The 27,538-nt window shown below is 64.2% G+C and overlaps 4 protein-coding genes across 5 annotated transcripts; 1 reads left to right on the forward strand and 3 right to left on the reverse strand.

Annotated features, from left to right (window-relative positions):
• Positions 1-233: 233 nt before the first annotated feature.
• Positions 234-12,708, reverse strand: LOC109578050 (mesothelin-like protein). Its single transcript, XM_070780384.1, has 23 exons — positions 12,672-12,708; positions 12,452-12,526; positions 11,989-12,033; positions 11,269-11,382; positions 10,864-11,074; positions 10,716-10,788; positions 8,595-8,726; positions 8,213-8,335; positions 7,747-7,832; positions 6,713-6,768; positions 6,122-6,226; positions 5,545-5,665; positions 4,668-4,890; positions 4,405-4,595; positions 4,045-4,135; positions 3,691-3,832; positions 3,142-3,329; positions 2,910-3,065; positions 2,706-2,833; positions 1,713-1,843; positions 1,536-1,630; positions 1,077-1,332; positions 234-653 (listed from the first exon to the last, which is right to left on the reverse strand). Exons 1-23 carry the CDS (start codon positions 12,706-12,708, stop codon positions 409-411), a joined length of 3,024 nt encoding a protein of 1,007 aa, XP_070636485.1. The 3' UTR covers positions 234-408.
• RPUSD1 (RNA pseudouridine synthase domain containing 1) lies at positions 12,185-15,404 on the reverse strand. Of its 2 annotated transcripts, XM_019988295.2 has the most exons (6): positions 15,238-15,402; positions 14,512-14,698; positions 14,313-14,436; positions 14,079-14,181; positions 13,807-13,908; positions 12,185-13,374 (listed from the first exon to the last, which is right to left on the reverse strand). In XM_019988295.2, the coding sequence occupies exons 2-6, from the start codon at positions 14,691-14,693 to the stop codon at positions 12,959-12,961; spliced, it is 927 nt and encodes a 308-aa protein (XP_019843854.2). In that variant the 5' UTR covers positions 14,694-14,698; positions 15,238-15,402; the 3' UTR covers positions 12,185-12,958. The 2 variants fall into 2 exon arrangements, with proteins under 2 accessions (XP_019843854.2, XP_070635477.1); XM_070779376.1 differs by lacking the exon at positions 13,807-13,908 and having other exon boundaries at positions 15,238-15,404.
• A 198-nt stretch (positions 15,405-15,602) lies between these two features.
• On the forward strand, positions 15,603-23,748 carry CHTF18 (chromosome transmission fidelity factor 18). Its single transcript, XM_019988294.2, has 22 exons — positions 15,603-15,758; positions 15,975-16,169; positions 16,250-16,400; positions 16,539-16,707; positions 17,064-17,156; positions 17,241-17,293; positions 17,422-17,566; positions 17,863-18,072; positions 18,579-18,676; positions 18,950-19,073; positions 19,159-19,310; positions 19,467-19,560; positions 19,798-19,896; positions 20,018-20,148; positions 20,370-20,541; positions 21,248-21,472; positions 21,554-21,703; positions 21,793-21,923; positions 22,546-22,690; positions 22,793-22,906; positions 23,228-23,285; positions 23,359-23,748. The coding sequence occupies exons 1-22, from the start codon at positions 15,668-15,670 to the stop codon at positions 23,493-23,495; spliced, it is 2,937 nt and encodes a 978-aa protein (XP_019843853.1). The 5' UTR covers positions 15,603-15,667; the 3' UTR covers positions 23,496-23,748.
• GNG13 (G protein subunit gamma 13) lies at positions 23,715-25,668 on the reverse strand. Its single transcript, XM_019988296.2, has 3 exons — positions 25,574-25,668; positions 24,081-24,212; positions 23,715-23,901 (listed from the first exon to the last, which is right to left on the reverse strand). The coding sequence occupies exons 2-3, from the start codon at positions 24,176-24,178 to the stop codon at positions 23,796-23,798; spliced, it is 204 nt and encodes a 67-aa protein (XP_019843855.1). The 5' UTR covers positions 24,179-24,212; positions 25,574-25,668; the 3' UTR covers positions 23,715-23,795.
• Positions 25,669-27,538: the final 1,870 nt, after the last annotated feature.

Below are 27,538 nucleotides of genomic sequence, written 5' to 3' on the forward strand. Positions count from 1 at the left end.
GCCCTGAGGGCTGTGCCCCCTGCACAGGGCCGCCTGGGTTGCAGCCCCTCCCACGCGCACTTGGAAGCGCACTTCCTGGCGCTGTTTCCACGCAGGATCTCCCCCGAGTCCAGGCCAATGGTCCAGGTGGCTTCTGGTGACACAGCTGCCCCGGGAGATGGCCAGTTGGAGTGCTGATCCCAGCTGAGAGGGGCTCTGTCCCTCCTCAGGCCCAGATCAAAGGGACACAGGCAGGAAGATCACCTTGTCCTTTATTCAAGTCAGTTGGCCAAGTCAGTCCATGGAAGAAGCCTGAGCACAGGAGCAGCATCTCCCTCACTGGCTGGGGCCGTGACCCCGGGCCCAGGCCCTCGCTCTAGCTCCAGGTCCTGGGAGCTGGGCGTAGGCAGGGACTGGCCCTGCAGGCCCCTAGGATGGGGGATGTGGCCAGGTCCCCTGGGACCTGCATCTTGGTCTAGGCAGGCGTCCAGCTCCACGTGCCAACCCCTGTTCTCCTGCACGTGGAGCTGGGGCAGTGCGGTCCTCCACCAAGCTGCAGATGCCCTGCAGGTGGTCCCAGCTGGGCCTTGGGGTGCCTCCATACAGCAGCCACAGGAGGCCTGCGGGCAGGGCCACAGCCAGTGGCAGGTACCCTAGGGGGGCTGGTGGGCTGCCTGCAGGTAGGACACAGAGGGAGCACCTTCAGCCCAACTGGGAGCTCCCAGGCTGCCCTGCGTCCCAGGCTCAGGGCCCACAGTTCCCGCCGCCCCTGAAGGTGGGGAAGAGTGGTGAGGACCCCCAGGTCGGGCCGCTCTTCTGGGCCCCAACCGGGACCTCAGAGCTCCCCTATCCTCCACTTTCTGCTGCTCAGCAGGTTTGGGGAGGTGACTGTGTCTTCACTAACTCAGCAGGCAATGCAGAGCTAAGTCAGAGTCACCCATGTGTCACCCAAGGAGGCACATGGGAAGCGTCACCAGCAGAGAATGAGATTGGGCGAAAGAGAAGCCAGTAGTGCGTGTCAGGTTGGGGGGGCGGGGAAGGGCCCACAAAGCAGAGGGGGGATGGCCCACCCCAGGGGGAGGGTGGGTGCAGGGTACCCGAGCTGGGGGCGGTGCTCCCAGGCCCTTCTGAGGTGGGGGCTTGATGGCGCGTCCAGAGGGTGGTGCTGGGCGTCCCAGTGGTCGAGTGGGCAGAGCTGGTGGGGCTGGTAGCGTCCGTATCCAGGCCCAGCTCGCTCAGGGCTGACCGATTGAGGCTGCGGAGCCAGGAGCTGATGATGGGGTGGCTCCGAGCCTTCTGCAGGTCCCCCACGTTCGGACCCAGCAGCGTCGTCACGTTGCCCACGGTCAGGCTCTGCGGGAGGCAGTGAAGGGTGGAGGAGGGAAGGGGCGGGGTCAGCACTTGGCCGGGGGCGGGGGTGGTAAGACCCTGCGAAACACCTTGGAGAAGTGACCTGGGGCCCACACTGTCTGCACACCTGAGACTTTGGGGTGTTGGGGCCTGCAGACCGTAACCTAAGGCTCCCCGACTCCCCCTGACGGGCAGCCCCCACCCACCTGCAGCACTCGGGGGTTCAGGTTGGTGAAGGTGTCGATGTCCATGGAGACGTTAGCCTGGGCCAGGTGCCGCAGCTCCTCCACCGGGGCACCGCCTAGGGGCGGGGCAGCGGTGAGGGGCGGGGCCTCGAGGGGCGGGGCTCCGGGAGGAGGGCCCCACGCCCGCCCGGGTCTCACCGAGGTAGGGGCGCATGAAGCGGTAGTAGGTGTCCGAGGTGCTGGCGCTGGCGAAGGCCTCCCGGGCCTTGTCAAAGAGCACGTTCTTGCGGGTCTGAGGGCAGGAGGAGATGTCCAGGGCCCCGGCCAGCCTGCGGGAGGGGGCGCGGCTCGTGGGCAGGCCAGGGGCCCTCCACCTGGGGACACCGGCCCTGCCCTCTCACCCTGAACCGCGGCTTTCCCCTTGCCCTCGGTACTGGGCCCCGTAGTGTGGACGAGGTGCACCAAGAACCTCACAGTGTGATCTGATTTGGAGATAGGGTCTTCCCTGTTTGTACACGTAATCAGATTTAGATGTGGTCACCCTGACTTAGTTCTTCAGTCTCTGAGTCGTGTCGGGCTTTTGGCGACCCCATGGACTGCAGCACGCCAGGCTCCCCTGTCCTTCACCATCTCCCAGAGTTTGCTCAGACTCATGTCCATCAAGTCGGTGATGCCATCCAACCATCCATCCTCTGTCGTTCCCTTCCCCTGCCCTCAAACTTTCCCAGCATCAGGGTTTTTTCCAGTGAGTCGGCACAGACTCACTTAAGGTGGGCCCTAAATTAATGGCTGGTGTCCGAAGAAGAAGGGAGTGTATGCACAGGGAGGCAGAGATGGGTGATGGGGCCCCCGAAGCTGGGAGAGGAGGAAGGAGCCTCCCTTTCAGGTCTCAGAGGGAGCACGGCCCTGCTGATGCCTGGATTTCAGATTTCTGGTCTCCAGACTATGAGAGCACACGATTCTGTTGCTTTCAGTCACTCTGCTTGTAAACCTTTGTCACTGCGGCCATGGGAAGCTGGTGACCTCGGAAGGCCTGGCCTGGGCCCCAACCTGGGCCTGCCTTTGCTGAAGAGTGGAGCTGGCTCCGAAGTTGGGGCTGGAACTCTGACGGCGGCTCACCAGAACTCTGAGCGGGGGGAGGTTCACCGGAACTCAGAGCGGGGCTCACCGGAACTCTGAGGGGGGGCTCACCGGAACTCTGAGGGCCGGATGTCCTGGATCTGCCGGGGGCTCATCCAGCAGAGGCGAGAGCCCCCGATGGCCACGAGCAGCGCACCAGTGACGGTGCCATTGTGGTCCAGGAACTTCTGCAGGATGGCCTGCAGGCAAGGTTGGGGTCAGCAAGGCCAGGGTCAGCGAGCGTCTCCTGCCCACCACACCCCAACCCACCCTCACCTCGGTCTGGTTCTCCAGGGCCCCGTCTGGAGCCAACAGGGTCACGACCGTGTCCTTGGACGTGATGTGCCACTGGCCGATTTCCGAGAGGGAGTAGAGGTAGAGCAGCGAGGGGATGAGCCGAAGCTGCTCCTCAGGGACTCCGCCTGGGTAGACCTGCAGGTGGGTGGCAGGTGGTGGTCAGGCCACACCGTGACCCCCTACCCCCTCCCGCCACCAGGCCCTGGCACACCCTAGCTAGCTTAGCTTTCACGACTTGCTGGCACTCGGCAGGCAGCGGGTGCTGCAGCAGGGGGTCCAGGTTGGCCCTGAGCACACTGCTGCCCAGGCAGGACTCGAGCTGCCCGCAGTCGTAGCGCATCAGGAAGAGGTCATCGTGCAGGGTGGCCGCAGTGATGCTGCCACGGATGCAGGGTCTCCCTGTGGTATGGTGGGGTGCTGGTGTTTAGGACCTGGCTGGTCAGCCTCTGCCTAAGCTGACCACCACTGCTGACTTTGGGCCCCACCTCACTCCTAACCTTGACTCTTTCCAAGCTTGACTCCCAGCCAAAAACTTGGCCAAGACCAGGCTGAGTCAACCCTGACCTTGATCTCAATGCCCAAACCAGCCCTACCAGTTGGGGCTGACCACTCTGACCACTCCCCCTGGCCAGGACGCAGGCCCTGGCCAAGCTCAGGAGGTCCAGGCAGAGGGTGCCATGCCTCTGGGGCCCCCACTTCAGGATGAGAAACCCAAGCGGAGGGGAATGCAGCATCCCCAGGCCATGGTGGCCACACTGACCTGTGTCCCGCTTGGACGGTGAGGACACTGCCTTGGACTTGGCCTCGAGGAAGCTGGTGACAAAGCGCCTGGCATCACGCTGCCTGAGCTGCCCTGCCCGGCACGCGGCCACTATGCTGCGGAAGAAGTCCAGGCCCACGGCCTGGCGGGCGGGCCTGGAGAGTCCACACCCTGGGGAGGGCCACTTGTTCCCTTCTCCTTCCCCTCAGACAGAAACTCCATGACGAGGAATGACTGGGGACACCACTTGGGTATCAGAGTGGCTGCAGGCCGGCCCTCAGGGCTGGACAGGCTGGTGGAAGGTCGGCTGGATCCCCCTTCCCCCCCATCACTCCACCTGGGGCATTGACCTACCTCCTTCACCTGCATCCACAGCCCGGGGCTTATGTATGATGCCAGGCGTCCCAGAGCCCGCAGCCTCTCCAGGTTCCAGGAGCTGGGGGGCCTGGTGTGCAAAGGGGGCTCCGAGTCGGTTTCTGAGCAGCGCTGGGACCCGTCAGGCCACTTACCCTCCCCGAGTGCTGTTCCCAGGGCCTGCCCGGTGGACGCTCCCACCCCAGGTCTCTGGGTACCCCATGGGCTGCAGGGTCAGTGTGGGGCATGAGCTGGGTCAGACTTGGAGGTCAGTGGGGCTGTGAACATCAACCCCCAGGCTGCCTCTTCTCTCATCTGCAGGAGGGGAGGCCTAGGCAGAAGGGAGGGGCCCCCACCCACCCGAGGACGGTCCTGCCACTGGCCAGCAGCCTGTTGAGGGCAGCCTCCTGGGCAGCTGTGAGCCGGGGACAGTGCTGCAGATTCTGCAGCACATGGGGGTCTGCTGCCACGATGCTGGAAGCGTCCATGTCACACACCAGGACCCCGAGGAGCAGCAGGTCGGAGGCGCTGAGCCTTGGCTGGGGCCCTCCCTGTAGGATAGCAGGTCAGCATGAGCCTGGTCCCACAGCCCATCACCCGGCCAGCAAGCCCACGGCGCCTACCAAGCAGACCAGGGCCCTGTGCCGCAGGGCGGTCCTCTGGTCGGGCAGATTGGCCAGCAACTCTGTGTCTCCCTGGGCGGCGCGGCGGATGAAGGCCCGGCAGTCCGCTTCCTTCACCTGCGTCAGGCTGCGGAAAGGTTGGGGGGCCGCTGGGAGGGCCGACGGGGGGCCTCTGAGTGACGGAGGTGCCCCCGGGAGCGTGCTCAGCCCGCATGGCCAGGTGCTGGGTGGGGAAGGGCACTCACTTATAGAAGAGCAGCAGGTCGGGGGGGTGGAGCTCGAAGTCGCCCTGGAGGCCTTGTCGGGCGGCCAGGTTGGCCAGGCAGCTGAGCTGGGCAGGGCGGGCAGCACATCACTCACTGCATGGCCTGGGCTCTCCTGGGCCCTCCGCTCTGACTGGGACCTCCCTGGAGCCCCCACCCACCTCTCAGTTCTGTCCCGTGTCCACCAACCCCTCCTGCCTGGCAGCTCTCTGTCACTTGACTTCCTGTCCGCCTCTTCCTGCATCCACCTCCAGGTGAGAACAGGACAGGGAACACCAGCCCCAGAGCCCCTCCCCTCCGGTGTCGGGCCCCACCATGGTGGCTCACTAAGGGTCCACTTACCCAATCCACCCCTGCTGGACATCTTGTCCCGTTCCCCTCAGGTCATGTCAAATGTATTACTGATTTTACATTAATTTTATAATAAGACTGTCGGTACAGTGGCCCTCGCGCTCCAGGAGAACTACCCTGCGTCCTGACCCCGATCCTGGCCTTGTGCCGCCCGGGGCCCCCTGCTAGGGGCGCCTCCTTCCTGCCTGTCCCTGGGGCCCTTCTCCAGGGAGTCCCCCCCTGCCCTCGACCCCCAAGCAGTCTTGGTGGTGGCTGCCACTGACCTGCCAGGCTCTGAGGAGGACATGTTGCGTTGCCATCCTCCTGATGAGAGCTGCAAGTTGGTCGCGGGACAGCTGGCTTGCCGGCTGGCACCAGAAACCTTGCAGGAGGGAAGCGCTGGCACTGGGCAGAAAGGAGGCTGACGGTGAGGGGCAGAGGGACTGGGGGCCCCAGACTGCAGTCTTCGGGATGGAGGTCAGACTCCTCAACTTGGGGTGAGGGTGAGAGATGCAAGAGGTGTGGACGTCCCCACTCCGAGGGCACCCTTGTGGTGCCAAGGCTCCAAGCCAAGACCAGGGCTTACAACGAGCCCCTGTCCAGAGACTTCTCTGGTGGTCCAGTGGCTAAGACTCCACACTCCCAATACAGGGGGCCTGGGTTCGATTCCTGGTGGGGCTAGGTCCCATATGCTGCAACTAAGGGTTTGTATGCCACAACTAAAGATCCCGTGTGTGCAGTGAAGACAATATTCTGCGTGTTGCAAATGAAACCCGGCACAGCCAAATACATTTTTAAAAAATAATAAACATTAAAAAAAAAAGTGACCCCTGTCCAGACTCTGGGTCTGAGGCCGTGTACCAGGGGCCCAGTTCTGGGGCTTAGGGCTCCAAGGCCCCAAGATGGCTGAGGGTTTGGAGGGCACCTGCTGGGTGCCCACAGCCAGGCTGTCCTCATGGTGTGACTCTAAGAAGACCCGTGCACCAGCGAGGGTCAGATCTCACAAGACCACACCCAGGGCCCGACTGGTCCAGCTGGGCCTGCAGCCCTGCCTGGTGGTTCAGTTGATTGGTCCGTTGATGGGGCAGACCAGTGACTTCCAGCCCCCACCAGGAGACCCCCTAGATGGGTCTCAGTCTTGGGGCCTGAGAGGGCAGCCAGGTTCAGGGTGGAGAGAACGAAACTGAGAGGCCTCAGGACAGGAAGTAACTGTCTCCAGGCCGCGGAGGGGGGCCTGTCCCAGCCGTGTGGGTGTGACTCCGGTGCAGGACCCCAGAGGCCCAGAGCCATCTCCAGCGAGTGACCTGGGCCACCGGGGCCAGGACTCTGTATTGGAGCCCTGCTCGGCCATGCCCGCACGTCGTGAGCAGACCCTGGAGGTCGTCCCTCCTCACTCCCACCCAGGGACTCTGCTGCAGGAAACCTGATTGTGGACGCGGAGCCTGCACTCACCTGGCCCACAGGTCAGCCCTGCTGGCATCCAGGCCTCCCTGGGAGGCGCCCTCGGCCTGGGGGTGAGAGCAGTGGGCAGTGAGTGACACCAGGAGGGCGAGGCCCGGGCTCACCAGGGCACCTGGAACAGAACAGGCCACGCACACGTGTGTGGGAGCGTCCCGTGTGGGTCCGCTAGGGCCCTGCATCCCGGGTGGGCTTGTGACTGCCCCTGATGCTGGGGAGCGCCACCTGGGGAGCTGGGCATCTATGCGCCCGCCTGGCCCCGAGCCTGCTGGGCACCTCTGACAGGCAGGCGTGTGTGGCAGTGTGTCTTCTGTCCGGTGCTGTACGCGTGTGCACCTCGTACCCGTGTGGTGGTGTAGCCACACATGTGGTGGGGTGTACATGTCTGTGGTGGCCTTCATGCCCACACAGTATATCTGTGTGGCTGCTGGTGAGGCAGTGTACACACATGTGTGATGGTGTGTATGTGCGTGTGTGATGATGTGTACACGGTTGTGACAGTGCTCATGCTCATGTGTGGCGGTGTGCACATACACACGTGGTGGTGTGCGTGCATGTGTGTGGTGGTGTGTACGCGTATATGTGACAATGTGTACACGTGTGTGTGACAGTGTGTATGCATGTGTGGGTGGCGGCATGTGACTGTGTCAGGAAGCACGCGCACACCTATGTGATGGCCTGCACACGGGCCCAGCAGTGTCCACATAAGTGCACCTTCTCCCTCCACCCCTACGGTTCTGCCCTCTTACTCTGAGCCCCAAGACCCCGAAACAGGGGACAGGGGTCAGCACCCACCTCCTCCTGCTCCTCAAATGCTCAGTCTTTCCTGGCCATGGCCCCCTGTCCCTGCCTTGTCCCCACGGCCCAATGCCCCATCTGTGCCGCCCCCTTTGCTCCCCTGACCCCCAGTGGTGGGCCCAGGCCAGGACCCCAGGTAGAGGCTCAGGAGGGGGAAGCGTGGTTCTGCCACCCCCTGGGAGCCAGCCATGGGCGCTGCCCTCCAAGAGGGGGAGGGAGAGTTGTCTCACCTGCTCTGGGGCCCATGGCTGTGTGGTGCCGACAGGTCGTCCTGGCAGGAAGGCAGTAGGGTCACAGGCAGTGGGTCCAGGTCAAGCTGGACAGGAGATGGAAGGTGGTGAGGCCGGGGGAGGGAGTTGCAGAGGGGAGGTCACCACCCAGGGTCACACGGGGCAGGGGACCTCGAATCTTGGGCTGCAGCCATGTCTCAGGCACAACCCACAAACAGTGAATCTCTGGAACAAAAGGGAGCAGTGGGGCTGTGGGGGAGCCAGGCCAGATTCTAGGGCTTTTCTTATTGCAGGTCAGACTCAGGGGACCCATGGGCTCGGCTGCCATGTCTCCCATGAGCAAATCTCTCGACAGCTTTGGGGAGCGGGATGGGTGGTGGACCTCCAGGATCCAGTGAGTGCATGCAGCAGCTGGGAGAGGCCTGGTGGCCCCGACCTCCCCTGGTGCCACCCAGCTTCACCCCACACCCGGCGCCCAGGGAGCCCCCTTCCCCTCCCAGATCTCGGATGCCCAGTGTGACCTGGCCACGGGCACAACCCATGCTGCAGCCTGCTGGGCGCCCTGGCCGTGGTAGAGGCCAAAATAGGCCTGGGGTGGGGGCAGCGGCAGGGAGCCTCGTCCTCATTGCGAGTCCCCGGGCCATGGCCATGCGCGGACTGCTAGCTTGCGGTACCTGCGGGCCTCTGGGCTCTGCACGAAGAAGATGGGGAGGTAAGCACCCCACATGGTGCTTGATGGAGGCTCATAGGGGCTCAGCTACCTGCCCGGGGCTGCAAGGAGGTCCGATTCACAGCTGGGCCCCTGTGTGTCCGTTGGGTGGTGGCTCCGGCCCCTCCCTGCCCCTCACCTGAGCACTAAGAATGCCGTCTGTCCTGGAGGGAGGCTGCTTGGGGTCCAGACGGCAGATGTTGGACGCAGGGATGCTGTAGACTCCAGACACGGGGTCCAGCCCACTCGGGGTCAGCCCCTGCAACTGAGCCTTAGAGCACAGGGGTGGTGCAAGGTGGGAGCGCCCATGTCTCCGCTCACCTCCATGACCCGCTCAGCACCCTGCCCTGCCAGCCACCCACTCTGGCAGCGACGCCCTCCAGGCAGATGTGTAGAGGAGGGGGTGGGGCTATACCAGGTGACGCTGCCTTGTCAGCCCCTGGAGGCCCCAGGCACAGCGGGCACCTGCTCCCCAGCCCCATGGGAGCAGGAGGCTTAGCTCACGGTTGGCAGCGGTCCAGCACACATCCCTCCCCACTCAGGGGGCCTGGCTCAGGCATGATCTTGCCCTGAGGGTCGCGTGTACACCTGTACGTGTGCGCACCTGCACTTGACGTGTGTGCTGGCATCCATGTATGAGACACATGCATGTCTATGCATCCCCAGGAGCACACACCCCTACATGCATACATGTGCAGGAGGTGCGTGTGTGTCCCCAGCAGGGATCTCAGGCACACGTGGCCCCACTGTGGCATCTGGGTTGAGTGACATGTGTGGTGTGTTTCTATTCTGTGGGTACTGGAGCAGAGCTTCCCATGCGTGTCCACACGTGTGTGCGCTGTGGGACAAGGAGAGTGTGCAGGCAGCCTTGATGGGAGGACCATGCCGGTCACACATGCCTCGTGCCCAGCCTCTGGCTTTCACCACATCTGCCCCCTCCTGGCAGGGCCAGCTCACCCAGGGCCACATGCCCATCAAGCCAGCCACATACAAGCCAAGGCGCTGACTCTGGGAGACTGAGGGTTGGAGGGACCAGCTGAGGGCCACTCCCTGACCCCTAGAAGGCCAGCCACAGCATCGACAGCTGGAGGGCACCCAGAGCCAGTGGAGACAGTCCCTCCCTCCTGAAAGCTGTCCAGTGAGTCCCTGTCCTGCTGGCCCAACAGTGACCCCTAGAGTCTGTAGAGGGTGGGGTTCAGGGGGTGGACCCCATGGGAGGTGGGCAGTCTCACTCTGGGCCCCAGCACTGACCCCCCGAGGCTGGCCAGTCAGTTCTCAAGCACTCAGTCGTCACTTGGTGATGGGGTCTCCACCCACCCAAGAGCCCAGGCCGGGCGGAGGACACTCCCTACAGGTCAGTGAGTGCAGGAGGAAGACGCTCGCTACCCTATTTGGGCTCAGCCTCCAGGGCACCCCAGGCTCCGGGTGGACAGATGAACACAGCAACAAGGCAAGTGCCGAGCTGTAGAAAGGCCCTCTGTCCCCAGCTTTGCCACGTACTGCTCATGGGCTCTGCCCCCGCCAGCCCGTTTTACAGATGGGGAGACTGAGGCCTGACTGGCCAAGCAGGTAAGCGGGAGTGGGATTGGGCCCTACGGCCGGGTTGGGCTCCTGAGCTGCCAGCATCGTGCCCCTGGAGTGTGATCTCTGTGGGCTGCCCACAGTAGGCTGTGGGGGGCAGATCGGCAGGTGGACCCCATGTCTGGGCTCTGAGGCCTTAGCCCAGGCGCCAGTGGTGGGGGGCAGGCTACCCCTAGGGAGCAGGTCAAGATCTGGCCCTGGGGGCTCTCAGAGGGGATGGGGGGGCTCTCAAGGGAGAGAAGCCAGGCTATGGGGCATCCCCAAGGCAGCTGGCACCCACGGGCCCTGCCACCCTCCCACCTTGCCTTACTGCCCCTGTGGCCGCCTGTCTGTCCAGTCCAGCCCTCTTGCCATCTGTCTTGTCGCTTGCTCTGCAGGCTCAGCCCCTGGGCCCTGAGCAGGCTTGTGCTCTGCAGTGGGTCCTGTGTGCCCTTGGCTTTCCTCCAGGCCCTCCCCACCAGTAGGTCCCACCCTGCCGCCCAGCAGTCAGGGTTGGCCCCAGGCCCCAGCCTGGCTGACCTCCCAGGCCCCTCGGCACTAAGCAGGTCCTGAAATCTGGCACATGGCAGCGGTGGCTGTGTGTCCCCGTCCCTGTGGCAAGGTGGTGAGGGTGGGGTGGGGGCGGACTCCTGGCTCCGGAAGGGAGGGGGTGGGGTAGCCTTTGGCTCCCTGGCCTCACCAGCAGCTTCCTGGGACCCGAGGGTGGTGGACAGCGGTTCCGCTGGCCCGCTGGAGAAAAACGATTCTCTGTCCTGGCACGGGACACGCCCTCATGAGTTCAGGACCTGTGCTCCAGGGAGACATAACAGGAGCCCCGCCTGCCCCACGGTGCCCAGTTGCTGGGGCACAAGGACAGAGACTTGGCCGCTCCCTGGGGTGCTCTGGGGTGGCCCGGCCTGAGCTGGGTAGGGAGGCCACCTGCAAGGGAAGCTGTCAGGATGGTCCTGCCGCAGCCGCAGCCCCTGTGGGCCCAGACCCTCTGGCAGGTGCCAGCAGCTAGGAAGCAACAGGGTGTGTCCGAGGGACTTCCAAAGTCCACTGCAGGCCCAGGACAGGTTGTGAGGGGCCGGGGGCAGCAGTGAACCCTGTGGTGGCAGCAGGCATGATGGCTGAGCGGGAGGTGTAGCAGGTGCGGCTGCGAGGGGGCCAGGGGAGGGGCCGGAAGCCTGCACTAGGTGGGCTCATGGCGAGTCCTTCAGGGACCACCCTTCATCCTCCATGAAGACTCTCACCAGCACGGGCTGCGGGCGGAGCCTGCACTGGGGCTGAGGGGCTCAGGGGAGCCAGGCTGACACGGCCCCTGAGGCTCCGCAGGGGCCCGAGGAGGGGAGGAAACAGGTAAGTTGCTGGGTTAGGGTGGGGGCGGCAGGTGGCAGGGAGAGGAGGGCAGAGGAGGAAGACAGTGGGAGGGAGGTGGAGGGGCCATTCTGGTGAGGACAGAGGGGCTGGGAGTGCAGGGAGGGGAGACTATCCCGCCCCACCCCAGGTTGACGGAGGCTGGCGCTGGCCCGCCGTGGTAAGCATCTGTCTGTGCGGGCTGTTGCCCTGTGGACGCCCCCAGTGCTGTTAAGGATGAGGGGATGGAAGTGCAGGGAGCAGGGGCAGGGTCTCAGAGACCCTTTGGGCAGGCAGCTGCCTCTGGCTCCACCCTGGCTGAGCTCTCGCTGTGATCACAGCTGGGTTGAGCCCAGGAGCCCCACAATAGGGCCTGTCTGCCTTAGCCAGTCAAGAGGAGGGGCCTCGCCTGGGTGGGCACAGTGATGTGGTGTGTGACTGCTGCCAGGAGGCCCATGCACGTGCCACCCCCCGCCCCTGTCCCCTGCCCTGTGGCATTCTGAGATGTTGGAATTCCCAAGGTTGGCACTTTCTGGGCAGCAGCTCTGCGGGGAGCCCTGGCGGATGCTCTGATGCTTTTGTTGGGGACCTGGGGGTCCTCCAGGGATGCAGCTGACCCAGCTTCTGTGCCCGGCCCCCACAGCAGGGCTGCAGGCTGTTCTCTGCATGTGGGGGGTAGGCAGGTCAGCAGCCAGGACCACAGGGTCCATCCAGGCTCCTGCTGGGGACCTAAGGCAAAGGTCTGCCCATGCAGGGGTTGTGGTGGGGGACCAGCCCCCCCCGAAGCTCCCACATCAGGCACATTCACAGCCATTTGCAGGTTGTCACTGAGCGTTTATTCTCCATCCTCAGAGCCCAGCTGGGCCTGCAGCTGGGCCGCGTTGTTGGGATGGATGGACTGCCTGGATCCCCTGGCTCCAGGCGGAGGTCCTGCCTGGGGACTGTCAGGCAGGCGGTAGAGGCAGCAGCTGCAACGAGGGGCCTGGAAGACCCCATGGGGCAATGCTCAGGGCAGGCCTGCAGGAATGACATGTGGTGGGGGTTGAGGGGGCTGATGGCACGTGTGTGGCCCACACCCACTTCCACGCGAGACGCTCAGCATGTGAGTGGAGGGGCCAGAATCTGGCAGAAGCAAAGGCACAAGGTAGGACCAGCCTGGCACGGGGGGCGGGGGTCAGGGTGTAGAGGTCTGCAGACGGAGGACCCAGCCAGGCTGGGGGTGGCGGGCACGGAGGTCCAGGCAGAGCAATATGCAGCAGGGTGCTCTGGGGGGTGGGGTAGGGGGCCAGAAGGAGCCCACCTGAGGCTGGCCCAGGTCCTGGCTCTGCCTCTTGCATGTTGACCCAATCACATCTACAAGTCAGTCCCTGGAGCTGAGGCTCTAGAACCAGGGAGGCGCTGTTGAGGCCATTTGGAGAGCAGTGTTGGGACGGAGGCCAGTGTGGGTCCTGCAGCCCAAGAGTCCTGTCCTCTGTGATCGCAGCTGCCCAGCTCTAGGCCTGGCCGCTGCAGGGACTGTCCAGGGCTCTGACCAGCAGCCCGGCCCTGCAGGTCCCAGCCTGCTGTTCCCCTCCTAGTATGATGCTCTCAGTTGTCTGGCTCCAGCGTCCACTCCGATAGCCACTGCAGGCAGGAGGCCCGCTGCACCTCTGTCTCGGGGGGTGGTGGGGGCCGGCCTGGCCCAGGTAGGGGCGTGCAGGGGCTGCAGGGCCCAGGGCCTCCTTCTGAGGGGTCAGGGTCTGGGGCGGCCCGCAGGACCTGGACGAGCTCGTCCAGCGGCTGCAGCAGGGTATGAGGGCTCCAGCAGGCATCGAGGGAGGGCACAAAGGGGTCGGGCGTGCAGGCCTCCACACACTCGGCGCTCGTGGGGATGCGCAGGTAGAAGGCGTGCAGCATCATACGGAATGGCTGGTCCTCCTGGCCCAAGGCGTGGCCATAGGTCAGGTCCCCCACGATGGGGTGGCCAAGGGCGCTGCAGTGCACACGTAGCTGGTGCGTCCGGCCTTTGGGGAGGAGAGGGGGGCAGTCAGGTGGGAGCACAACCCTGTGCCCACCCCAAACCCATTCACATCATGCTCAAGTGCTGTCCTTGAAGCTTCATGCAGCCCCTGGGGACGTTAGACCTCCCTGTGCTTCGTGCCACAAAGTCAGAGCTCAAAACAGAAGCGACTTCTGGGACGCTGCTGGTGAGGGCAGGGCCAAAGCAGCGCCCAGTCAGCTGAGAACCCAGACCAGAGAGACCTTGTGTGGGGCAAGAGGCTGCAGATTCTGAGGTTGCATGGGGGGCAGGAGTGAGCCTGGTCAGCATGCTGGGGGCTCCCGGGCAGGTTCCTCCCCTGCAGGATGGGGACACTGTGGTGCCCTGTGCTGGGAGAGGCCAAGGCAGGACATCGTCAGCAGGGAGCAGGGGCCCTGGGCACACATCCGGGACACACCTGTGAGGGGCTGCAGCAGCACTTTGGAGACTGGGTCACCTGCATACAGCCCGTGTTCCAGGACCACCAGCTCTGTGAGACTTGGTTTTGGGTTCTCACAACCTGAGGGGAGCGAGGCAAGCTCAGAGAGATAGCTGGGGTTAGGGTTAGGGTTAGGCCACTCCGGGGCCGAGTCCACTGCAGCCCGGTCATGTGGCCTGGTTGCCCCAGCTCATCCAGGGTCCCCTCTGGACGGCTGTGTCCCTGGTCCCTCCACCCCCTGCCCTCCGTACCCTGTGTGCCTTCAATGCACATGGTGTGGGTCCGGCCTTCTGTGCTGTTCTTGCCGATGGCGTAGCTGATGGTCATTCGGCTCTCCTGGACGTGCCCCCGCACCTGCCAGGCAGGGGGTCACATGCTGCTCATGGGGTCACCCGCCACTGCTGGGAAGCCCACCTGACATCCACAGCCTACCAAAGTGGACGGAGGGTCGGAGGCTCCTGCCCCAAGGACCAGCCCGGCCTTACCAGAGCCAGATAAGCCTTGGTGACTCGCCGGTCCTTGAAGCACCTGTATGCACTGCCTGCGGCTGCCTTGTTCAAAGCCACACAGAGTGCCCCGCTGGTGGAGAAGTCCAGTTGGTGGCAGAACCTAGTATGGGGCAGAGGCTCAGTGGTGGCTGGGTTGGGGGCTGCTTCCCCCCCCGGTGGAAGCCACTGTGGGTACCTGAACCCGTAGTAGGTGTCGGGGTCGGCCAGCTCTGGGAAGCGGTGCCGCAGCTGCTTCTGGAGGGTCAGCGTCTCCCGCCAGGCTTTGCTGTCGATGCGTACGTCCCAGTGCTTGTTCACCACCAGGAAGTCATGGCTCCGGTACACGACACACAGATTCTCCACGCTGCCTGGCTCCATGGTGGCTGCAATGCGGGGCAAGTGCGTGGAACGGGGTTATGGGCTGCCTAGCCCGCATCAGAGCCCTGCCCACCTGGCCTGAACACCCCTGCTCCCCAGGGCCGTCGGTCTGAAGCCACTGATGCTGTCAGGCAAGCTTGTAGACCGACTGTGTGCCTGCACTCCCAACCTCTGAGTGGGATGAGCAGGGCGTCTACTGGTTGGGGGCTCTGGCTAGGAGAGGGCAAGCTAGTGGTGCCCTGAGTTCTGGCTGTGGGGCGGTCCTTCCCAGACCCGGGCCTGTGGGGATAAGCAGTCCTGCCCTCCAGCCCGCTCCCACGGATTCTTCCCGAGGCGGGCTACAGACACGTGATATTGGCCTTTTCCTGAGTGGGGCGGGTACAGAGCAGGAGACGGGGCCCTTTCTCGCCCACGCAGACGCCCCCTGCTCTGGCTCCTCTCCGCGGAACTCTCGCCTCCCCCGTCTCATGGACACCGGCGGAAGGGTGCCCGGTGGACTCCCGCTGCAAATCCTTCCCGCGCCCCTGCCCACTCCGGGATCGACCTGCAGCTGGGCTGCGCCGTCCGGGCTTCCGATGCCGCGACCTGTCCCTGGTTCCCGAACTCGCGTCCCGCGCCTCGTGGCGCAGTGGTACCGGAGCAATAATTCAGGCCACAGAGGTGCGCCTGGCCGGGCCCGGCCTGCGGTCTCAGCCCCGCCCACGTCCCGCCCACGGCACGGACGGGCGGTCCTACTGACCAATGGAGAGCGCCCGAGTCCCGCGGCTCCCCCTCTGGCGTCAGGGCTCAGCCCCGCCCAGCGTGCATGCGCAACCCCGCCCACTCCCCGCCCTTCCTCCTGGCCAATGGAGCGCGCCGCCGGGCACGCCGGCCGTTGATTGGTGGCACCGGGTCGCTGGGGGCGGGAGCGGCGCGCGGGGCGCGGGAGGTTCGGAGCCAGGTCTCCGCGGCGGGCGGCTGCGCATCCAGCAGCCATGGAGGACTACGAGCTGGAGCTGTACGGCGTCGAGGACGATTTCGACAGCCAATTCGCGGCCGAGCTCGAGGTGCTGGCCGAGCTGGAAGGTAGGCGCGAGTATCGCCGCGGCCTCGTCCCAGGTAGCTCGACGGAAGCCTGGCCCTCGCGGGGAGTCCAGGAGGGCTGCTCTGAGGGCCGCGCAGGGGAGAGGCCGCAACCCCCTTGGAGAGAGCACGGCCTTGCAGCGGCGCCGGCCGCGGGGGCTGTGGCTGTGTGTGCAGACGAGCTGCTCTGGATGACTGCTATGGACTTTCCTTCCTCAGGGAGTGCCGCCCTGTCGCCTTCCAGGGACCCCCGGCCCACTGTGGGCCGGCCCCGCCAGACGTTCGAGGAGGCAATTGTGGGAGGGGACGCTGCCATTCACTGTTCTCCAGGCGGACCTCCAAGGAACAGCAAGGGCAGTGTCAGGAAGAGGCATCTGGCTCCTGACATCCAGGGCGACAGATCCCTGCCCCCTAGTACGTTTTTGGGGCCCAGAGCATAGGGGTGGGGTGCGAGACAGGGGAAGGCCCTCTATTCCTTCCATGTGTCTCCCCAGCTCCCCACATCAAACGGTCCAGACTGCAGGCTGTCAGGAGACTGAACTTTAGGTCGGAGGAGATGGAAGAGATGACACCTCCTGATTCCCCGACTCTGGACATCACTCCCCCACCAAGTCCCGAGATACCTGATGAGCTGTTGGGCGAAGGGTGTGTAACTTGGGGCAGAGGCGTCTCCAGGGGCATTGGAAGGATCCCATTCCTCCAACAAGGGCTTGGGGCCTGGGGCAGGGCTGGGTCCATGGCTCTTCCCTGAGTATCCGCATAACAATCGTGGTTCTCTCCCAGGCCCTTAGACTCTGGGGCTGATGCGGGTCTCACTCAGGCCTCACTAGCCACCCGCAATCCTGTTTTGCGGCGGCCCCCAGTCTTGGAAGACTACGTCAATGTGACCTCCACGGGCGGCGACCGGGCCTTTCTGGTGCTTCGGGCTGACCCAGTGGGCACTGGGGTGCAGGTGGGTGCCGTGTAGCCACGAGCCGGTACATGGACCTCATATGCTCACTCTGACTCTGGGTACCCTTCTAGAGTCACCCTGCCTCTGATCTTGCATTCGGGAAGGCCACCTTCTTTCTCTTCCTCCTCCTCCATCTTTTCTCCCCTCCTTCTTCTCTTTTTTTCTACCTTTTCCTTCATCCTTCTCCTTAGATCTGCTGCCATTCCAGTGACCCCTTGGGGTCACTGGAGCTAGAAGGGGCTCCTTGTGGCTGTGGATGCTAGGGAATGCCACATGGATCCCTGAGCACCGTTGGGAGGGAGCTGTGGCAACCCCATAACTAGAAGGGAGTGACTGATGCCCGCTTTCCCCCACAGAGCCCTTTCCATGACACCGGGTGGCGTGGCCGTGGCCAGTTGGACCTGCTGGGCATGCCCTTCACTTCCCTGAAGGAGAAGGTCGACAGCGAGGTGGGGGCTGCTGGGGTTTCCTGGGAGGGAAGGAGTGGCTCCTGGGTGACTGGTGGCTGAGCTGTTTTGATCTAATTTGCACAGCGGCGACGGCGACTGCTGGAAGAGGCCCAGCGGCTCTCAGACATGCTGTGCAGGTGACACGGGGGCTCTCCACCCCAGGATCCTCGCTAGTCCTTGGACTGCTGACCCCTAGTGTGCATTCCAGCGGGGTAGTCCCTGCATGGGGTTAAGGCCCAGTGGCTCAGGGTATGATGCTCTCCAGTCTCAGGTCACAGGAGGTGGAGGAGGAGACCCAGCCCTCAGGGGCACCTGAGGAGGAGCCAGCTGACAGCCAAGATGCCTCCCAGCATTGCCTCTGGGTGGATGAGTTTGCACCACAGCGCTATACGGAGCTGCTCAGTGATGACGTGAGGCCTTGTTCTTGCTCAAATGTGACTGGCTTCTTTGTTGCTGAGAGAAAAGAACTCACGGCCTAATAGGTCCTTGTGTTGCCAGCCCACAGGGGTGTCAGAATTTAGGGGAAGGATTTGATGAGCTTTGTTGGATTGTGTTGGTAGATAAAGAAACTGAGGCTAATTTGGGCCTTTCACTGGTCACTCAGCCTCAGCGTCCCTGCATGTATCTCTGGGCTTTAAAGAGTAGAGTGACATGAGGGGCAGGCATGAGGAGACCCCCCACCCAGGCCAGGCCTCTCTTTTTTCAGTTCACTAACCGCTGCCTTCTCAAGTGGCTGAAGCTGTGGGACCTAGTGGTGTTTGGCCGAGAGAAGCCTGTCCAGAAGCCTAGGCCCAGTGCAGAACCGGCCCGTGGTGGCAAGGAGGCCACAGCTTCCAGCAAGTGGAAGAGCCATGAACAAGTTCTCGAGGAGATGCTGGAGGCTGAGCTGGACCCAAGTGGGCGGCCCCGGCAGAAGGTGAGTGCACCTGACTGCTCTGCACACATGTCTAATGGCTTATTCTGGGTGGCTGGTGCCTTTGCAGCCTCGGGGGGCCATGAGGCACATTTACTGCCCCCGAGGCTGTGATGATGTCAGTGTCTTGGTGTGGAGTGTCAGCAGTTTGAGCTAGGACGCGAGTCCTTTCTTCTAATGACTTAGACAAAGTCAGCACTACTTGAAGGGCCCTGCATCTTCCCACAGTGATTACACTGGAACGTGGGTGGGTTTCAGGCGTCAGTCATGGCAGTAACAGTTGTGTCTGTGTCCGATCTCAATGCCACTCACCTGACATGAGCCTTTATTGTTTGCGCCACGAGCAGGCAGGGGCTTGTCCTCCTCTGGTGATAGGGGCAGGGCAGGGCAACATCCCCTGGCACTGCACTTTGTGGGATGGGATTTTGTCTCTGGCATTTGGGCCAGGGACTCCCAAAGTCTATGAGGCGGGGCGGGTTGCAGCACATTTTCTCCTGTCCTGGCTGCAGGTGGCACTGCTGTGTGGGCCCCCAGGGCTGGGCAAGACCACCCTGGCCCACGTGATTGCGCGGCACGCTGGGTACTGCGTGGTGGAGATGAATGCGAGGTGAGGGGGGAAGGCTGGGCCTCCCTGTGTCCTAACGTGTCTGGCCGACTGGGACACAGCCCTGAACGCCTGGTTTGGAGGTGGGGTCTGGTGTCCCAGGTGCATGAGGCGGCATGGTCCACACACCTCAGGGCTCCTGGGACTTGGCGTGGTGTCAGGGGGTGGCCTTGTGTAGTATCTTTGAGTGGTAGGCGTGGGGGCTCTGCCCTGGGGGACCGTCTGGCTGGGGACACTGGCTACCCTGACAGCTGCTCCCGGGCCTCCTGGTTCCAGTGATGACCGCAGCCCTGAAGCCTTCCGCACACGCATCGAGGCGGCCACGCAGATGGAGTCCGTCCTGGGTGCTGGTGGGAGACCCAACTGCCTGGTCATCGACGAGATCGATGGGGCCCCCACGGTGGGCCTCCTGGGTAGGCCGGCAGGTGGGCTGGTCGTCCCGCAGTGGGGGGCTATGATTCACTGCCATCTCCATGTCCCCCCAGGCTGCCATTAATGTTCTCCTGAGTGTCTTGGATCGCAAGGGCCCACAGCAGGCAGGGCCAGGGGGCCCATCTGTGCCCACAGGCGGGGGGCGGCGGCGCCGGGCAGAGGCAGGGCTCCTGATGAGGCCCATTATCTGCATCTGCAACGACCCGTGAGTGGAGGGGGGGCCTCGGCTGGGGAGGGGCTTCTGTCGGGTGGGCGGGGTCTCCACTGGGAGGCTTGTTCTTCACTTCCCACTTCCCTCGCTGCTGGACTCAGGTAGTGCCCTGGCCAGGGCCGGCTCACTATGCATGCCCTGCTTCCGCAGGTTCGCGCCCTCTCTCCGGCAGCTGAAGCAGCAGGCCCTCCTGCTACATTTCCCGCCCACGCTGCCCTCCAGGCTCATGCAGCGGCTCCAGGAGGTCTGTGAGGGTTGCCTTGCCTCCGCCATCTGCCTGTGGCCCCCCGGCTACCCCCAGGATCTTGGGTGGAGGTCCCGGGCCAGTTTGTTCTCTGGTTGTGGGTGGTTCCAATGCGCAACCGAGCTCCTTCTGCAGGGCTCTTCGGCCTTTGCTCCCCGTCGGATAGGAGCTGTTTCTAGGGAGGTGGTGGCTACAGGGCAGGGCTAGGGGTACACTCATCCTCCCACCCCTCTGCAGATCTCCCTGCGGCGGGGCATGCGGGCTGACCCCGGCGCTCTGGCGGCCCTCTGTGAGAAGACGGACAACGACATCCGCGCCTGCATCAACGCCCTGCAGGTGGGCAGGTGGCTCTGGGGCAGGGGACGGGGCGGCCAGCGCCCCCTCCACATCTCCCCTGTGTCCATTTCCTGCTGGAGCTGGGGTCAGCCATCCTCACCCTCCCTGACCCCATGTCCAGTTCCTGCACAGGCGGGGCCAGCGGGAGCTGAGCGTTCAGGCCGTTCAGAGCACACGCATTGGCCTGAAGGATCAGCGGAAGGGGCTCTTTTCCGTGTGGCAGGAGGTCTTCCAGCTGCCCCGGGCCCAGAGGTAGGCAGGCCAGCCTTGGCCTGGAATGTCCACGGTACCCTTGCCCTGGGAAGACAGCCAGCTCTGCCTTTGCTGATGGAGCCGTGGCACCTTGCCCTCCTGTGGCACCTCAGGGTGCCCTAAACATGCACAAGCCGGTGCTACCCGGAGGACGAGGGTGGGTAGGGCTGGGTCTGGGTGACGGGGCAGGGGCTCCACTCCAGCCTCAGCTCCCCCTGCAGGCGCCGTGTGCGTCAGGACTCAACCCTGCGCACTCACATGCTCCTGCTCGGGGACCAGCTCTCGGGCTCAGGGCCCCTCGCTGCCGAGGCGCCCCTGACCACAGCCGCGCAGCGTTTCTACCACATCTTGCACGTGGCCATGTCTGCGGGCGAGCATGAGAAGGTGGTCCAGGTAACCGTGCCCCACCTCCAGCCTTGTGGGGGTGGGGGGGCAGGAGGCCCCGTTCTGGCAGCATTTTTCGACCCTGGCCAGCAACTGACTGGGACATGCACGCTTCAGTGGTGCTGAGCCCAAGAAGAAACTGGTGGACCCGGTGCTTGGGAGGCTTCTGAGAGGGAGCAGGGTCAGGCAGGAGGGGGGATGGCTGGCAGGGGTTGTCTGGTGGGATCTCTGTGTCTGCCCTTAGGGAAGTAGCTAAAGGGCCCGGCAGTGGCAGGAGGGGCTGGATTCCATATGTGCAGGTGGGGTGGAGAGCAGGTGGCAGGCCCCCCTACCCCCACTCCCGGGAAGCCTGGTGTAAGCTGCCTCCCTGGCTAAGCAGCTTTGGATTAGCAGCTGGGGATCCTTGCAAATCCGGAAAACCACTGTGTGGAGGGCAGCGTGGTGGCCGGAGGGGAGGGACTCCCACATGGAACGTGCGTAGGCTCTGTGCCCTTGACCCTGGTGGACAGAGCTTCCCTCTCCTTTAGGAGGTGACTGGGTCAGACGAGTGGGGGCAGCAGGCTAGGCCTTTCTGGCCCCCTCATGGCCCTGTGGCCACTCGCTGCGGCTTACAGGCTGGTGGGAGGGGAAGGTCCCCCCAGGGTGGCGCTTGTGCTGTGGGTAGGCTCCATGAGGCTGGAGGGCCTCAGGGACTGGCCCGTCCACCTGCCTTCAGGGCCTGTTCGACAACTTCCTGCGGATGAGGCTACGGGACTCCAGCCTGGGCGCCGTGTGCACTGCCCTCGACTGGCTGGCCTTTGACGACCTGCTGGGCCGGGCCGCCCTCCACGGCCAGAGCTTCCAGCTGATGCGCTACCTGCCCTTCCTGCTCCCGGCCTTCCACCTCCTCTTCGCCTCCAGCCACGTGCCGCGGATCACCTTCCCCAGCAGCCAGCAGGAGGTACGGCCTGTGCCCTGCCCGGGGCCAGGGTCTAGCCCTGGGGTCCTGGGTGACTCAGTCCTGGTCCGCCCTCCACCCCAGGCCCAGAATCGCATGAACCAGACACAGAACCTGATCCAGACGCTGGTGTCAGGTATCACGCCAGCCACCCGCAGCTGGGCTGCACCGCAGGCACTCATCCTAGACACCCTCTGTCTGCTCCTGGACATCCTCACGCCCAAGCTGCGCCCAGTGAGTGCCTGGCCTGGCAGTGCCGGGCCCGGGAGGGGCGTGCCTCCTGGGGTGGGTGGGGCCTGGCTCAGTGCCCTGCTGGCCCACAGGTGAGCACACAGCTGTACAGCGCCCGAGAGAAGCAGCAGTTGGCCAGCCTCGTAGGCACCATGCTTGCCTACAGCCTCACCTACCGCCAGGACCGCACGCCCGACGGGCAGTACATCTACAGGCTGGAGCCGTGAGTCTTCGCAGCACCTGGGCTGGGGGTGCTGGGCTCCAGGTGCCACAGCGATTGCTCGGCCAGAGTCTGAAGGCATGGTGTGAGCCTCAGGTCTCTTGTTGAAGGCTGGGGGAGTCAGGTCTAGCTCATTCCTTGCCCGAATGTGACTGTGCAGTGGAGCCCCCACTGGGGCCGACCCTGGGACGGGAGGTGTACGTGGAGTCCCTCAGTGCCCGCAGGAGCTGCCCCCAGAGGGCCCTCGAGCTCCACAGGGCTCCGCTCCTCTGTCCTGAGAGGGTCATGGGGTGGAGTGCTGGCACTAGTGGGGGCCGGATGCAGGCCTCAGGCAGTAATGATGCTCATTCCATGCGCTCAGCCCAGCCTGAGCCCAGGCCCTGCTGTGTGGTGTCAGTTCCTCCTTGGGCAGCCCTCCACTTGCCCATGTGTGGTGGGGGAAACTGAGGCTCAGGGTGGGAATGCCCCTGCTGCTGTGGAGCTGGGGCACAGCAGGGCCAGGCCTGGACCCCGTCCTGCACTCTTGAGTCTGCCAGGTGGGGCCAGAGGTGGTAAGTAGCTCGTGGCCTGTCCCTGCTGACCAGGTGTCCCGGGGCTTGCCCTGCCCCGCTTACCCCAAGAGCAGGAACGTGGAGGAGGTTTGCCGCTTTCCCGAGCTGCCTGCCCGCAAGCCCCTCACCTACCAGGCCAAGCAGCTCATTGCCCGCGAGGTGGAAGTGGAGAAGATGCGGCGGGTGGAGGCCTCGGCTCGGGCCAGGGACGGCCCCCAGGTGAGCCTCCCCAGGCCCTGGGTAGAGCAGGGCCCTTGGAGAGGATACGAGCCCCGCCGTGGTCCTACCCAGTCAACTGTCACTGTCTGTGACTTCTTGCAGGTGGATGGGGGTCCCCCGGGGGGCTCGGGGGAGAAGGAGCTGCAGCCACCTGCCCCATGCAACCACAAGCAGCGGCTGGAGTGTATCCTGAAGAGAGCCGCCCTGGAGGAACAGGTAGGGGCCGACGTATGAGTGGGAGGCCGTGGGGGCGGCGCTGGGGGGCCTGGGCAGGCGACTTTGCAGTGGGCTGGTTCTAAGTCCTGGAGTCCAGCTCCCTGCTGCTCAGCATGATGGCTCTGCCTGGGCCCAGTTCCCACCTGGGCAGCATGCTGGCACCTCCTGACCTTGGCAGGGAAGAGGTGAGTGTGAGCGTGGTGGAGGGTGCATGCAGAGAGGCTCAGCAGGAGGGGGCCATGGCCTCTGGGCCCTTTCCCCAGGTAGGGCTAGTCCGCTAGAGCTCAGTCCCCGTGAACCTGACCAGCCTGTCTCCTTCAGCCCGAGAGGGACTTCTTCGGTCGTGTGGTTGTCAAGAGAGCAGCAGCCCCGAGCACAGGTGTGTATGGAGGGGTGGGTGGTGGAGGGACTGGCCGGAGTCAGGTGGAAGAACGATTGTGTGGCCCCCGCAGGGCACGAGGCCCCTGAGACTGACACAGCTGAGCGGCGTGTGGGCACTGCAGTGGGCAGGAGCGACGTGTGGTTCCGCTTCAAGGAGGGCGTCTCCAATGCCGTGCGGCGCAGCCTGTACATCAGAGACCTGCTCTAGGGGGCATGGCGAGCCCCTGGAGCCTGGGCGGCCACCCTGGGCTGTGCTGGACACCCCGACCCATGCTGGACGTCCCCAGAGAGTATGCTGGACACTCTAGTCCATGTTGGACCCTCTGGGGTCACGCCAGACACCCTGGACTACACCAGATATCCCGATACACACCAGCTACCTAGGTGTTGCTTTCTCTCTCCTAGAAAGTGTACAAAAGCACCAGCGTTCTCGCAAAGTCTTTATAAAACTCACACCTTTACAGAGGCGTCCACTTTACAGGGAGGCGTGAGTCTGGGCCGCGGGGGCTCACAGGATGGCGCACTTGCCCTTCTCCACCCACGGGTTGTTCTTCATCAGGTCGGGGTTCAGGAAGGGGTCCTTGGGAATCCCTTCCTCGATCCACTTGAGGAGCCTGTGGTGGGGAGGGTGGGTGAGCACGTGGGCTCCTGGCCCCAGGAGTGCTGCCTGGTGGCAGTGTGTAGGGGTGTGGCCTTGGTTCATACAAATGAGCACAGGGCAGGGAAATGAGACACAAATCTTGCCAGCCTAGGGGGTGTGGCCGCAGCTCCGCAGGGTGTCCTGGGGACTCACTCAGGGATGGTCTTAGATGACATCTCCCTCTTGAAAGCCAACTGGTACTTGAGGCTCTCGACTTCCTTCTTCATCTGGGGCACGTCCCACTCCTCCATGGCGTCGGGGGCTTCGGAAGCGGCCAGCCTGGGGCTGGGGAGTATGGGGCAAGCCACAGAGCCAGGGGCTGCCAGCCTGCAGTCACCCTCCTGATGCACCCTCCCTCTGGTGAGCACCCCCCACAGAAAGAGACACCCGCTCACTGCCTGGGGAGTCCCCACGGCCTCTGCCACCCACCAGGGAACAGGGCTGGGGCTGAGGCCACAGTAATCAGGCCCCATGTGCCTGCCCCCCCACCTCCCATGGGGCTCATTAACTGCCGAGAAAACTTTCCATGCTTAGCTCTGCACCCCTACCTGCCATCGAAGCCTCACCAAGGCTGGGCCTCTGGGTTGGAGAGGGGAGGGGCAGTGTCCTGCCAACAGCAGGACAGGTCAGGTCCCTGACCCTTCAAGTGCAGGACCCATTTCCCATCGCAGAAGACCTTTGTGTCAGGGGCTGGGCACACACACACACCCCTCCCCCTGCTTTGCATGGGCAAAGCCCACCCGGAGGGCAGGTTAATCCAGGGGCCAGGAGGGTGGGGCTGCTATTTGCATCTCTGCCCAGGGGGCAGGCTGGGGCACGTGCCGGGGTCTTGGAGTCACGGGCTGCCCAGCTGGTCCAGGACTTGGGCCCCTGCAGCCTCCTGCTTGCTGCCTTGCACCTTCTCCAACTTGCCTGACTGCCGGGCCACCCGGCAGAGCACAGGTTCAGGCTCCAGACCCAGCCAGCAAGTGAAGGGAGGCAAGGCCGCTCCTTGCCTCCCCCTGCTTCAGCCCACTCGGGGGCCCAGGGAGCCCCTGGCTGTCCCCCAACCCCTGCCCCCATCACCGAAGCTGGGAACCAAGGGACTGGCTTCCTTGACCTGGGAAGTGTGCACAGGGGCTGCCAGGAGTGTGACACTGCCTACTTCAGGGTGAGGAAAGGGCTCCTGGGAGGGTCTACCAGGAGGGAGTGAGACTGGGGAAGTAGCGAGGCTCTGGGGGGTAGCCAGTGGCGGCGAGCAGGAGCTTACTCCCAGAGACCCCGAGTTCCAGCACCCCACCCGGTAGCGCAGGTTCTCACATTCACGTGGGTGCGTCCCCCCACCCCCCAGCTAGGGGGGCGGCAGCCGGGTCCGCAGCCCCCAAGCCCCGCTGCCTAGCCCGCCGCGCGGCCCGGCCTCGGCGCACAGCGCTCGCTCGCTCGGTAGGCACTGCGGGCGGGCGGCGCGCGCGGATGCCGTTCCCCTCGCAGCCAGCCGGCGGATGGAGGGTTCTCCCGCGGTCTGGCCGGCCCCTTGGGACAGGAGGACGACCGAAGACAGACAGGCAAGGGCGCCTCAGGGGTTGGGGGGGCGTCCAGGTCAGCCCAGTGGGACCTGGGCAGGCCCCAGAGTCTGCTCAGCACAGGGGCGAGCTCCCGAGACCTACCTTGGACGGCGACCGCGAGGACAGAGATGACGAGGGCCACGGGATGGCGAGGACGAGTGATGGGCGAGCGAGCCGGGCAGAGCCTGGGCAGGTGCCCCGCCCACCCCGCCACCTGGGCCAGGCCCGGGCACCGCCCCCACCCTCTGCCCGCCCTCCTGGGGGGCTGGGCTGACCCTGGGGAGCTGGCTTCACCAGGCACACTCTGCCAGCCTTTGGGGGGTGGGAGGTGCAGCTGGGAGCAGTGTAGGCTCGGCTCTGGCCCTGGGTGAGGTGTCCTCCCACTGGGCTGGGTGGGCTTGCAGGCTGCCATGTGGTGCAAAACCGAAGACCGTCAGCTGGTAGATCGCACCCCAGCCCCTGGTGCTCCTCATGGGCTGGAGTCTCCAGGCCGGGATACCGCCCCCCACCCCCACTCCCAGCCTCCGCAGTGTCCACTGACAGGCCCAGGGCTGACCCACCACGGGCGTGAGCCTACTCTGACCAGGAGACCTGGGTCTGTGTGGAGTTGCTTCCTGCCCTGCATTCCCAGGCCAGCAGTGGGCAGCTGGGCAGCTGTGGTGGGTGGCAGGGTCCAGTTCACCAACCAGTCCCCTTGGAGGCCAGACCCCATGGCTCCCCACGGCAGCCTGGGCCAGGCCTTCGGTAGGTGCTCCCACTCGGGAGTGGGACAGGCCTGGGGTGCTCCTCGCCCGCCTCGGGCCCTGGGCTCTCCCTGCTGTGATCACAGAAAACAAGGTCAGCGGCGCCTGCCCGGCCCTCTCCCACACCAATGTGACAACGGAACAGGAGGCGCTTCTGGAACTGGGGCATGTTAGGAAAACTAGGGATTATTTCTTATTATGGATTTATGGGGGGTGGGGGGACTTAGAGCCAAGGCTGCCAGCATCCTCCTCAGGGCAGATGGCCAGCAGTTTTGACCTCACTCCCTGCCCCCACCCCTGGCCTCTTCCTCTGGTGCCCTGTGACTGGGCAGGCACCCTGTTACTCGGGGTGCCTGGGGCTCTCCCGTGGCTGGGACCCTGCTCACAAGAGGTGGGTGCTCAGGCACAGTGTTGAGTCAGCCCCCAGAACCGGCTCAAGATTTAGACTGAAACCAAGGCAGCCAGTCCCTGCCCCCAGCCATGCCTTCCCCATGGAGGGTGCAGGCAGAATGGGGAACCCAGGACTGTGTTCTGGCCCTGGGAGGAGCCTTGGTGTGACCTGGCAGGGCACGGCCCCTGTGCTCTGCTCTGAGGCCTGCGTCATGTGATCTCTCCTCCATGGTTTGGAGTGCTCCACTGAGACCACTGCACACAGGCCTTCATGATGTCACTTGAAAATGCCTGGGTGTCATCACCTCACCAGGATGGCGGGAGCTGTGTGGGGCGTGGGGTCCTGCATTCCCGCTCTGCGTGCTGTTCCCTGGCTGTGAGCACCGGCCACACCTGCTGCTCTGTGGACCCTCAGGGTTCAGAAGTGGTCTCTGCGCTGACCCTGGTGACTCCATGGGACAGAGGCCGTGACTACACGGCAGTCAAGCTGATGTGTGCATGCTTGTGTGAGCCTGTGAAGCCGCTGTCTTTGGTGAAAACTGGGGGACCGGTGTCTCCTATTTCAGCTTCCTGGGAGTTTGAACTTGTCAACCCCAGATCCGCAGAGGGACTGGGTGGGTCCGGAATGAGCAGAGGCCCAGTGGTTTGCGGTGTGAGGAGGATGCTCCAGAAGCAGTGACAGCTGGTGCTCCAGCTGATGCCACCTTGCAGTCACCCAGAGCAGACCCAGGGAGACAACCGCCTTTCTGAAATTAGCTCCCCTAACTGGGCTGCTGGTGAGAATCAACAGGGCTCCTCACTGGCCTAGAAATGGCTGTTGCAGGTCCCACGCCCGTAGGGCTCCTGACTGGAGCAGGAACCTGGCTGGGCTCCCAGGGATGTGATGGGTGTGGGGGCAGATGCAGCGAGGCAGGGTCCCTTTGTGCTGGCTCTA

The sequence above is a fragment of the Bos indicus genome, chromosome 25 (genome assembly GCF_029378745.1).
Source record: "Bos indicus isolate NIAB-ARS_2022 breed Sahiwal x Tharparkar chromosome 25, NIAB-ARS_B.indTharparkar_mat_pri_1.0, whole genome shotgun sequence".
Lineage (NCBI taxonomy): Eukaryota > Metazoa > Chordata > Mammalia > Artiodactyla > Bovidae > Bos > Bos indicus.

What these genes read in the sequence shown, in the direction of transcription:
- GNG13 (XM_019988296.2), bottom strand. Translation starts at nt 24,178, where the DNA reads ATGGAGGAGTGGGACGTGCCCCAGATGAAGAAGGAAGTCGAGAGCCTC. An exon ending in TCATCTAAGACCATCCCTGA is followed by an intron (nt 23,902 to 24,080) that starts GTGAGTCCCCAG and finishes TCCCCACCACAG; the next exon opens with GCTCCTCAAGTGGATCGAGG.
- LOC109578050 (XM_070780384.1), bottom strand. Translation starts at nt 12,708, where the DNA reads ATGCAAGAGGCAGAGCCAGGACCTGGGCCAGCCTCAG. An exon ending in CGGGTCCCAGGAAGCTGCTG is followed by an intron (nt 8,727 to 10,715) that starts GTGAGGCCAGGG and finishes CTGTGCTCTAAG; the next exon opens with GCTCAGTTGCAGGGGCTGAC. An exon ending in ACAGGGCCCTGGTCTGCTTG is followed by an intron (nt 4,596 to 4,667) that starts GTAGGCGCCGTG and finishes GCTATCCTACAG; the next exon opens with GGAGGGCCCCAGCCAAGGCT.
- CHTF18 (XM_019988294.2), top strand. Translation starts at nt 15,668, where the DNA reads ATGGAGGACTACGAGCTGGAGCTGTACGGCGTCGAGGACGATTTCGAC. An exon ending in CAGTGGGCACTGGGGTGCAG is followed by an intron (nt 16,708 to 17,063) that starts GTGGGTGCCGTG and finishes TTTCCCCCACAG; the next exon opens with AGCCCTTTCCATGACACCGG. An exon ending in ATCTGCATCTGCAACGACCC is followed by an intron (nt 19,311 to 19,466) that starts GTGAGTGGAGGG and finishes CTGCTTCCGCAG; the next exon opens with GTTCGCGCCCTCTCTCCGGC.
- RPUSD1 (XM_019988295.2), bottom strand. Translation starts at nt 14,693, where the DNA reads ATGGAGCCAGGCAGCGTGGAGAATCTGTGTGTCGTGTACCGGAGCCAT. An exon ending in GTGCATTGAAGGCACACAGG is followed by an intron (nt 13,909 to 14,078) that starts GTACGGAGGGCA and finishes CGCTCCCCTCAG; the next exon opens with GTTGTGAGAACCCAAAACCA. An exon ending in GCTGCTGCAGCCCCTCACAG is followed by an intron (nt 13,375 to 13,806) that starts GTGTGTCCCGGA and finishes TCCTCCCCAAAG; the next exon opens with GCCGGACGCACCAGCTACGT.